Here is a 12,071-nt window from a genome sequence, read left to right on the forward strand (position 1 = left end):
CGTTACATTCAATCAAGTAAAAACTTATTAGATCTCTTCACCAAAGCTCTTCCTACAAAAATATTCAAAAAGCATAGATATAATATTGAGATGCGCAATCTACGAAATTTGTGAAGAATTGTTCGTGTTAACAAGAGGAGGAGTTTACGTGACTGCACTATTTTTCTCTTACTATGGTTTTTATCCCAATGAGTTTTTCCTAGTAAGGTTTCTAACGAGACAATATAAAAAACACATAATAAAGACAAAATTATTGTATCATGATCATTATCACAAGGAGAATTGTTGAAAATAAAAAGATTGAATGTTGAAAATAAGAATTATAAATATTGAAAATTAGTGTGTGATAATATGTAATGATGTATTTATTTTTGGATTATTTCCAAACAAAAAATATAAATAAGCCTCTCAATTTGTGAAAAAACACACAATTAAGTAGAGAATTTTTTCTATAAAATGTGTAATTTAATATTTTATGAATTTAAGATTTTTATTTTTTATCATAAATTTTTACTTTTAACATTGACAACATGTTTACCCGATTTTCTAAAATTTAGGACCGAATTAATAAGAATAAAATATTAAAAATCTTACGAGTTATTTTGAAAATGATGAAGTTAACCGACAAAGCAATTAAAGTTCACCCAAAAAAAGTATTGTTGCTAAGAAAAGAAGAAGACAAATTTTTAATTAAAAAATAAGATAATAATTATGATTTCTTCCCTGGAAACAAGAACTCTTCCAAATTTTACGAGTTCGCGAAGCAGAAACGGACTTGACAAGTCCCACTTTAGAATTCAATCAGATCTTTTTACTCCTTTGTTGATTTCGTGACCCTTGCAACTTTTGGGCTTCGGAAGCTTTAACAGGTTTGTGTTTGCTGCTGAATAGGGTTAAATTCCAAATTTTTCCATTGATCTGGAGGAAGAAGGTACAGATTTGAGAATGTTATGTTCCATTGATTGGATGTAATGCTGCATCGGAGGTAAAGTGGAAATGGGTTTTTGAATCTGTAACTTACAGTGGTAATTGTTTAATTTTAGTGGGCTGGGGAGATCTGGTGTGGAGTTTATTGCACACCTTATTCTGTTCTTTCTGATTTTTGTCTTTTTTATGTATGTTGCTGAATTCTTCTTTTTTCAGATGGGTTTTTTGTGGGTACGGTTTGGAAATGTTGAATATTTTCTTAGAAATCTCAGCGTCAACAAACAGTCTGTACTGCATTTTTGTTGGTGAAGATGAATTCTTGATTAAGATTCCGCTCTGTGTTTTATGCACCTTTGGTGCTGGTATACTGCATTAACGCTTGGATCTTTACCTTTGAAGATTGGCTTTTGGTAATTATTCTACTTAGCAACTACTAAGTTACTTTTCATGTGAGGTAAAAGTTTTTTGTTCTTCATTAATCATTGTTCGTGGATTTGCAGTCATCCTCTGTGTAACTCTGTTTAAACATTGCACTCAGCGAATGAGATGGCTTACTTTTCCACATACAAGATTTGATGGATAGCTGTTTTGTGTTATTTTCAGGACTTATGATGAGAAATATAATGTTGTCAGGTAACTGTTATAATGGATGCCGAAAATGAAAAAGAAGCAAATTGTGAAAATGGTTTTCATTGGCCTAAGGTCAATGGGACATCCAATGGCAGCTCTCAACATGACAAAGTGAGTGAGACTTTCAAGAATGTTGTGAAGTTGAATAACGATGTAACTTCAGGTTCAGAACTCAAAGAAGAACCTTCTTTGCCTTCAGAAATTTATACAACAAGCCTAATGAAGGTTGGAAAGCGGATTTTCTTTTCTATAAAGTTATCAACCCTTTTCAAACTTCACTCTGTAATTTGAAAATTTTCCTCTAGCAACTTGGAAGTAAAGAGCCTGGTGATTCTAAAGAATCAAAACCGCTAAAGACTACGGGAAAGATCAAGAATGAGAAACCTTTAGGCTCTAGACATGGTGCAGCTGCAAGGCTAAGCGAGAGCAAAGATGTGCTGAAATCTTCTGATGCTTCAAATGGTACCACTGCTAGAGGATTTAGCCCCAGGGATGATGTTGATCTTAAAGAAAAATCTAAATCATTAAAAAAGAAGCAAGAAACTGACCACTCAGACGCTGCAGGTGACCTTAACAATTGTAAGGTAAATGGTGATGTGTATAGAATACAAAGTGATATCCTTTTCATACGTTTCCCATTGCCTTCTTATCTGATCTCTAAATTATTACGTTGTCTCAAGCAGCAGGGTGGACATTCTGATGAAACATCGTCTTCCCCAAGTGCCACACAGTCTCAAAAACTACCGTATGTTTTCTCCATTCCGATAAATAAATTCCTTTGCAGGTGTTAACCTCCGTGATACTTATTACTGGACAAGCTTCCCCAACATGCCACTTCGCATGAAATTTTCCTGCCTTGTGTTTCTATGATATTTAATCCTGAAGTCTTCTGTTTCCTGATATTTCATTTAAAGCAGTTTGTAAACTCTGTTTTCCTTGCTGCAGTGTGACAGCGAAACCGAATGTCTTTAAAAGTGGCCCTGCTGAAGCTGAAGAGGTCTCAAATTCATTGTGGTATCCTTCTAAAGTTTATGCCACGACATGCACTTCCTTTGACATTAAATGTGGTTGTATATGTATCTTCTTCCAATTAAAATATTTGTTACTAAAGGCTGTACTTGGTTTATCCTTGAGTACTTTATAATAGTCCTGATGGAGATGCAAAGCCCCTGAAATTGGGTGCTCTTCCAACCTATGGTTTCAGTTTTAAATGCGATGAAAGGGCTGAGAAAAGAAAGGAGGTTAGTATTTTGGTACTTCTAGTACCGACTGTTGGGTCTTTCTTTGATGATATGGACCTGAGGCATGTATTTTTTATTTTGTTTGAGAAGTTTTATTCAAAACTCGAGGAAAAGATTCATGCAAAGGAAGTAGAGAAGAATAATCTGAAAGCCAAAACGAAGGTAGAATTCCGATTTGGTGTTATTTTTACAATTTAAGCAGTTGATGCGAATTTTGCTTTACTGCTTTTCATTTTTAAACAGGAGACACAAGAAGCTGAAATCAAAATGTGGAGGAAGAGTTTGACATTCAAAGCAACACCAATGCCAAGCTTCTATCACGAACCTCCACCTCCAAAGGTGGAATTAAAGAAGGTAACTTGATACAGATTACATATCTTGATGCTAATCAGTCTGTGCTGTATGTAACATGGCTGGAAGACTTCAAATATGATGAATAAGCAGGGATATCATGGTGAAATCTCCCTTTTATTGCTGAACATTATAACTGTTGATTTTAGTTGGTTCACTGTGTGCTCCATCGCGATTTACGAAAGTTCAGCTGTTCCTCGTGGTTGGGATGCACCCTAATATTCATTAGTTATCTACTTATTTGATGTTTGTATGTTCCTGAATTCACTCTATGTGTGAATTTGTCTATAAAGCATGATTTTCTTCATGACACCTAATACCTGGTCAACGACATGAATTGATGCAGATACCTACTACCAGAGCCAAATCTCCCAAACTTGGTCGGAAAAAGAGTCCACTTACTGCTGATTCGGAAGAAATTGGCGTCCCCAGTGGTCGCCCTGGTAGGTTAAGCTTGGAAGAGAAGGAGACTCCATATAAACTCGCTAAAGCATCAACTGTTGCCGGTGTTAAGAAGCCATTTAGAAAGTCTCTTCCTAAGTTACCCTCTGAGGACAACAGCTTATCAGATGAAAAGAAAAAACCTAGATCTCGTAAAAACTCCATTTCCAAATTAACAAATGAATCACTAGTTCAGCTGAACAACATATCCGAGGAAAAGAGTGAAGCTGCATCAGATGCTCAAAAACAGGAGGCAGGGACAACTGCTGAGCCAACCAAGAGCCAGTCAAATGTTGATGATGAACAGTTTCTGGGTAATGAAGAACAAACCACTTTCATTCCAGAATCCGTCATGGTGTGAGCATTGATTTTAGTAGCAACAAAACAGGTATCCTCTAGCAAACCGTCTTTTAGTTTGATTCCATTTTCAACTTAACATGCTGGATATATCTGAGTAATATTTTAATCTTTTAACAGTGAACATATGGACAATGTTGTGGGTGGTTGGTGTCTCATTTCATACATTGCCAGCAAGGAAGTTTGGTTGTTTAATATGCTTTTCAAGCTTACGGAGTGCAGCGAACGTGTTTTCCTAATTATATTTAGCACTTGAGTGGAGCAGTGGAAGTTTTGAGGGAATTCTGCCTTGAAAGTGTTCAAGATCAAACTATTGGCTGTTTTGTATTTTAGGTTGGCAACTATTTTTGGCTTGTATTGTTTTTTGTTGTTCAAATAAACCAACGGTATGCATGCTCAAATATTGTATCTGTACTCATTGCTCTGAGTTATTAAGTTCCTCAACAGGTAGATAAGCTCTACCAATCAGTGGTGCTCCAACAGGATTCTCATCTTTGACAGTGAAAATTATGTTGGAAACAGTGTGAGCACAATAAATGCGAAAATGCTCGTACCATTGTGGATTTGAAGGCTCGTTTTCTATCATTCTCGTCCTCGCCACCCTAACCCTACCCAAATCAACAGTGGTATATAGTCTTGAACCAGCCACCTGTTTGAACCATACACACGTATATAAATTTTATGTCAACGTGTATCTTGATTTAGAAAAATGAAATGGAAGTCATGGAAAAAAACTGTACCTCAGGCCAACAAAGAACTAGTTTCTTGAACTGGGATAAGAACCTTTTGGTAATTTGTTGGAGACTTCTGGTATTGAAGTTACCGCGGCACCGTAGAATATATCGATAAAAGGGATTAGGAACATAGAAATATGTATATATACTAGTAGCTAATATTGTGTGTGCAGATACGTCATACGACCAAGGAGCAAAAATTTATTGATGGTACAAGTTTTCATTTGATAGGAATCAGAAACTAAAAGAAAGGAAGGCTATAGATTTACCTTATTTTTTGTTTAAAAAAATCACACTTCTCTTATTTATTTTCTGTGATTAAAAAAATTATTTAAAAAAATATATTTATCTGTTTTGGAATCACACGTGACTTGATTACTTTTTTAAAAAAAAAAAATCTGTGATGTTATCGAAGAACCATGTTACGGTAAAAAAAATGAGTTGCAGTTTTATTAATTATTGACATATGCTTGTTTGGATTTTTTTAAAATTTTCCAAAAAAACATGAAAAAAAATTTAATTGTAATTCGTGTGTTAGAGTGATATGATTTTTTTTAATTATTTTTTAAAAAATAGATTATTTTTAATTATTGATATATGTTTGATTATAATTTTTTTTAACTTAAATAACTATTTTTTAAAAAATACACTATCCGTTAATTATGAACCACGATAATGTTATATGTTTATTTTGTTGGTTATTTATAATATTTATAATATTTTATAATCATATGTTAGGATAAAACTAATTGTAAATATAATATGTTTTGTATTTATGTTTGTGTGAACTTGTTTTTCTTAAAAAAACGTGACTTTTATATTTTTTTTCGAAAAAATAATAATAATAAATAAATTCTCAAATATTTTAATAAAATATATTTCCCAATCGTTATTATTAATTACACGTTAGATTCAATTAATTCTTTAAGAAAGATTCGAAAATTTAAATATGTGTGTGTATTTAATTTTTATTATTAAAATAACTTTGTATTTTCAAAACTCATAAATTGTAAAAATATTATTTTTAGTGTAATTATTATTTTTTACTTGTAGTTAATGTTTTATTTTATATTTTTTTATAATTGATATTGTATTTGTTTTGTTTATACAATATTGTGATAGATAATAATAATAATAATAATAGTAATAATACTAATAATATATTATTCTTATTATTGATTGTAGAATGTCGTTACATGCTGGACCTGTTGATCCTACTGTTCTTTATCAGCAACAAACACATATATCTAATTTTATTACGCCTAACAACTTAGATAACACCATAAGAGTGCGTCGATCAGATAATTTAATTTGGGCATTGTGGAACAGTGGTATACTACACCATCGTGTCCGATCATGTCTAAACGAAATGGGCTTTTACGGCATCCTCTTATGTGGTGATTATGTTTATGATAATCATTTGATAACCGCTCTTGTGGAACGATGGCGCCGAGAAACTCATACTTTCCACCTACGAGTTGGCGAAGCCACAATCATGCTACAAGATATTGCGTTAATTTGGGGGCTGAATGTTGATGGTGATCCTATCATCGGGACTGATGTATCTGGCAAGTTTACTGTATGGCAGATTTACTGTTATGATTGGTTAGGTTTTATGCCACTTCAGACAGACTTCAGATCCAACAGTTTAAAGTTGACTACTCTGTACTTACACTGTACACAAACAGTAATTGATGAAAACAGTACAGACACAGAAGTGGCACAATACTCCCGATGTGTTGCGATGTTGGTTATCGGTGGTTGTATGTTACCTGATTCTGAAGGTTGTGCGGTCAAACTGTTGTACTTGCATTTTCTGCAAGATATACATAAGGTTCGTAGTTATAGTTGGGCAAGTACTGTACTTGCATATTTATATCACGAATTGTGTTCCGCCTCTAGGTCAGAAAAACAAAAAATCGCAGGCCCTTTATACATATTGCAGGTATATTTATTACAATTTTTATTTCAATGTATACTCCTTTTTATACACATTTATTAAACTCAATTGTTTTGTAGATTTGGGCATGGTCAAGAATGATTCCTCTATGTCCTGACTGCTTAGGATACAACCTCATCGCTCGACCTGAAAATGAGAACAACGGTGATAATATTCTTCCAATTCCACCATACGAGCAAGGTAATAAATGCAACATATGATATAAAATTGATAACGTCATCTTTATTTTATAGTATTACGAATTTAATGTGCATACAGATGGAAAAATGTATTCACGTGGACACATACACCTACACATTCTGTGCGAATCATTCGTGATGTACTTGACAAGATGGGAGACTGTCAGGTGTTTACATTTCATTAAATATAAATTTCGTATATGTCATATATTATTGCTTGGGTATATCATTCGTTTTTTCATTATTTATAGTTCAAATGGCTTGTTTACGACCTCGAAGCTGTGGATGTTTTCTCATTGCCTTTAGAATGTAGACATCCCACTCTCTGGCTAAGTGCGTGCCCATTGATATGTTTTCAAATTGTGGAGATGCATCGCCCAAATCGAGTTCTTCGGCAATTTGGAATGTCACAAAACATTCCAATATCAGCACTTGATGGAGATCATTTACATGAATGTTCGAGACGACGACGCAAAAATTACGATTGGGTCAAACATCATAGACTGATGGTGGATGCGTGGGAAAATCGTCGTAATCTGATTGTTGAGAGTGATTTGGTTGAAAATTATAGCATGTGATAGATTATGAGACATGGTATGATTCTATAACTCGACGTTTCATATCTCCTATAGATACTCAACAAATCGATTACGGTTATCAGCCCGGAGATGCATATTTCAGACGTATTGTGGTAAGTGTTTGTTAAACAATTTATTTTCAACACTTTGCATTATTCTATTACAATTTATTATGCATGTGTTTGATAAGTTTTTTTTTTTTTAATTTTATAATAGAGAGATGAGACATCAAATTTGAAGAATTTGTTTGGAGGACTCTCTGTTGATGATCAACCGCGTGAAGCATTAGATGAAGTTGTTAAAAAAAACTATCCAGACCTGTGATTTACTCTATGAAATGTCCTTTAGAACACCCGAGCAACAACATCATCATGCTAGGACTTCAAATAGAAGGCGAAGACTTAGAGATGATGATGTAGCCGATGAACCATCACACCATGTTAATACTTATCAGTGATACATCACATCACTTTATCACGCAAATTTTAATTCAAATTGTTTTTATCGTCAAAAGAAAAAAAAAGATGTATGCATTATTGAGTACAGAGGTTGTCAGTATTTCACATGCCACAGTTCTTTACCGCAAACGTCCAACAATTATTTTAAATGACTTGCTTTTTTAAAAAAAATTAATTTACAAAGTCACACCATCTCCAATGGCGTGACACGTTAGTTTGTTAAAAATTTTTTTTTACCTTATTTTATTAATCTTTTACCATATATGCAGTAAACAATTAAAAAGCCCGGAGTGGATAAGAACTGCCCAAAAATCTGAATAAAAGAGAACATCGGCGGAAGGCAAAACAACACAACTCAATTGCACAAAATCTAAAAAAACTCTATGCGAATTTTAGTCTTCATCTTCAAGCAACTTTTATCTTTTTAGTCTACTGTCAAGTTATTTTACACCTTTTTCATTACAGACTTCATCAAATTTTATTGTAATTTCTATATTTATGAACTCCTAGTTATTTATGAAAATAAAATCATTTCCGAAATTTGTTTTCTTCAATTTCTTGTGTCGTTTCTATCAATTTCCTTTATTTTGGTGCATATTCATTTAGGAAATTAGATTTCACGATCAAATTTAGAATCCGGTTTTAGATTTTTTATTATTTTCCATTCAAATTGGTGCTTTTAGTACCTGACATATCCGCATCATCTCAAAAATAGTACAAACAAAATTGGTATGCCCGGTGGGACACGAAATGTGCCGCTAGAGACGAAGAAATTCTGAGAAACGGAAGGGAAGTTCAAACACAACAGATGAATATGCTTTAGTGATATATACACATGTTCTAAAAATGATTGCAGAAGAATTAAGTGCAAAGAAAATGGAAGATTTCTTTGAAGATGTATCCAAGGCCATGTCAAAGGCTGCTTTTCCTTACATGAAAATGTTGTTGGAAAATGTTCTCATCAAATCCAAGGATAAAAAGGAAAAAGAGGTGAATCAACGAATAACCAACCTATAATTCAAAGTTAGATGTTAGCAACCATCGCTTAGAGACAATACTCTCCAAACAAGAGGAATGATCCAAACCACCACCAAGAAAGGAAAATCATGTGTATATTGTGAAAGTCCTCTGTACCAACCTCAAGAGTTTGAAGATAGGACTATGCGTCTGATAAACATAAAAATTGTAAATTAATTAAATGTGTTATAATATAAATATATAGTTTTTGTTTTATTAAATGTTTAAATATTATATGTTTTATAATAAATTGTATAAAATATAAGTTGTTGTGTAATTACAAGTTTTTATTATTTTTTACAGGTTCGATAAAACAAGAATAAACTTGGAGTTTCAAATGGGATTAAGATGATTCTTGGACCTGTAGAAAGTTGATGTTAATATCTACAATATTGATGGCAAGTATGAGATAAAAATCTTCTCACAAGTGGGATCAAATTAAGCAACAAAAAAAGTTACCAAAGGAGTGACAGTTTTACCATGCTCTAGTATTTTGACCATATCTCTCAAATTACTTGGTCAAATGGTTTGAAAAAAATACCACAACTAGATAACTCAATTATCCACATGTTTCTTTTTATCTGAAGAAGCAAATTCGGAGAAGAAGATTTTCAAATGTGATGTGTAATATAATATAATATCTTGGAACACCAATGAAGACTTTTGTGTAAAAAAAAATATTTTATTTGTGGTTGCCTCCCCAAATTTGGCTATAAATAGGGGTGCATTGTAATGTATTGAGATATCCCTCATTCGATGAACAAACCTTTGAATTCATAATATTTCTCTCTATATTTTTCTTTTAATTCTTCATTTAAATATAATTAGCATGATAATTTCATATTCAAGGTTTTACACTTTGAATAATGAATAGCTAACTTCCTAAAGTTGTGATGAAAAGGTGAAACTCTTGGCATGATAATAAGGTTACTAAAAGTAATAATCTATGTTTTATATTATTTAATCATTATTTATTGTTTATGTTATATTTATTTCTTTAAGTATTTTTATACCCTACTTATAAGTGGGAGTTTTGATTTATTGTTGCTATATGTTACACTAAATTCTTGGAACCATTTAAATGTTCAAAGTGGATGCCTTGATTTATTATATATGAATATATTATAATATTAATTTCTTGGTACCATTTAAATGTTAGTTTGGTTTTACCAACCATTTAAAGTAGGAACCTTGATTTACTATATATAAATATATCATAATATTAATTTTTTGGTATCATTTAAATGTTAGTTTGGTTTTACCAACCATTTAAAGTGAGAACCATGATTTAGTGTTTACAAATATATATAGCACAATAAATACTTGACCACATTTATAAGTTTTAGTATATATTATATACTTATAAGATAATAATATATAACATAATATAAATATGATTATTTAATATATTAGAACCATTTTATTAAGTGGATTTCAATATTGTTCGTTAATGTTAACTTTATTAAAATACCAAGAGTGAAACCTTTAATCTCAACTACTTAAATTAAAATTTGAACAATTAAAATTTACTCATTAAAGATTCAAACAATTAAAATTAAAAGAAACAAAAACAAAACAAAACAAAACAAAAAGACATTGTAGTGGACTTGTAATTACCTTAGCTTCCCTGTGGATACGATATCGGACTCACCGAATTATACTACTTGTGGACAACCTGCTCTTGGGAGTGCAACAATCAGAGTCGCAACAGCGTCGCTTTCAAGGAATAAATGTTGATGCAAACATTCGGGGCACAACCGTCCTAGGATGAGTTGGAAGACAAAGATCACTGTATGTAACGTACATGGGCCATTAGGCTGAACCAACAAAGGCCTCGGCCCATACCCACGCACCACTACTGGTCATGGGTCGTTAGGATGGTCCGAGGCCCATGCCCATACACCGCCACTCATAGAATATCTCACTCCTGGAAAGTGGTTTCTTTCGCCTTCCCCAATACTTGAACCCAGGACCTCCAGGCTTAAGTACCTAGATTCCTAAGTGTCGGCACCAGTTGTGTTGCGGCGCTTCACTGCCGAGAAATGAGCGCCTAGGCACTGCCCAAGAAGCGTCGCGGCACCTCACATGCGCAAACCAAGCACCTAGGCACTAAGGAACAAGCGTCGCGGCGCCTACACCAGCAAAGCACGGGCGCCTAGACGCGCTACTTACTCAGCGCCCGGGTGCCAATGGCGGCGAGACAAACACTTCGGGCTTTCAATTTACGGCCCAGACGTGGAAGTAAAAGGCAACCGAGGGTTCAGAAGACGGAGGACGCCCTTTTGGAGAATTTAACTGGGAATAATTATCGTGGAAATTTAGTGAAATCATTTCTCTAGATATTTTCTCTCACTGTTATTTCTCAACTCGGTGATTAGATTAATTCTTTGTTTTCAATTAATTCGTTTAAGTAAACCAAATATTTTTCTGAATTTTCTAGATAAAGTCGGGACTATTTTAATTACAAGCATTGATATACGTTTATATACACACTCCTCGTGGGATCGACACTTGTACTAAAATACATTTTACTATAACTTGACGTCGTGCGCTTGCGAGCAATCAAGAAAACACGCAACAAATGTTCATATTTGATGAATCTTGATGTACGGTCACATTCCCCTATAAATACCAGACCAAGATCATCCATATACAAGTGTGTGGAAAAATACACAAGTGTGTGAAAATCAAAACAAGAGAGAAGAAGGACACACTCAACATATATCAGCTTACAAGAAAAAATCAGCCCAGATTTGAGAGAACACTTCAAAGTGTTATCAGCTTAGTTTAGGAGCATTTTTCTCTCAGTGTGTGAGAACACTTTCGCGTTGTAATCATATCAATTCTCACACGCACGCACACACAATCACACACATATATAGAAAATTGAGTGTACTGATAAGTTGAGCGAGTCTTGCACAAAGACGTAAACTTGAGTGTGAAGTTTTTAACGCATAGATGTTAAACAAGGGTTGGCTGGAAGATGTTGCCTTCAGTTTAGGCTAGGAGTTCAGTTAGACAGTAGGGTAAGTCCTAAGCTGAGTGGGTTTGTATAAGATATTGTATAAATCAAAGTCTTCTAGTAGAACCTACCCAAGTTGTAGAAGAGATCACTGTTTAACATTTGATTTCAAACTGATTTGATCAGTTTGAGCTGTTATCAGTTCAGTCCTCACCATAACTGAACTGATATATGCA

General features: G+C 33.5%; 1 protein-coding gene across 9 annotated transcripts; it reads left to right on the forward strand.

Moving 5' to 3' along the window:
• Positions 1 to 695: 695 nt before the first annotated feature.
• LOC140831008 (protein WVD2-like 5) lies at positions 696 to 4,365 on the forward strand. 9 transcript variants are annotated; one of them, XM_073194672.1, is made up of 11 exons: positions 696 to 869; positions 1,327 to 1,381; positions 1,561 to 1,782; positions 1,863 to 2,141; positions 2,241 to 2,302; positions 2,503 to 2,571; positions 2,705 to 2,798; positions 2,889 to 2,960; positions 3,042 to 3,152; positions 3,496 to 3,978; positions 4,068 to 4,365. In XM_073194672.1, exons 3-10 carry the CDS (start codon positions 1,573 to 1,575, stop codon positions 3,949 to 3,951), a joined length of 1,353 nt encoding a protein of 450 aa, XP_073050773.1. In that variant the 5' UTR covers positions 696 to 869; positions 1,327 to 1,381; positions 1,561 to 1,572; the 3' UTR covers positions 3,952 to 3,978; positions 4,068 to 4,365. The 9 variants fall into 9 exon arrangements, with proteins under 9 accessions (XP_073050773.1, XP_073050765.1, XP_073050767.1 ...); XM_073194664.1 differs by having other exon boundaries at positions 696 to 1,381; positions 1,531 to 1,782; XM_073194666.1 differs by having other exon boundaries at positions 696 to 1,381.
• The last annotated feature ends 7,706 nt before the right edge of the window (positions 4,366 to 12,071 follow it).

Source organism: Primulina eburnea, chromosome 4 (assembly GCF_022965805.1).
Source record: "Primulina eburnea isolate SZY01 chromosome 4, ASM2296580v1, whole genome shotgun sequence".
NCBI classification, from domain to species: domain Eukaryota; kingdom Viridiplantae; phylum Streptophyta; class Magnoliopsida; order Lamiales; family Gesneriaceae; genus Primulina; species Primulina eburnea.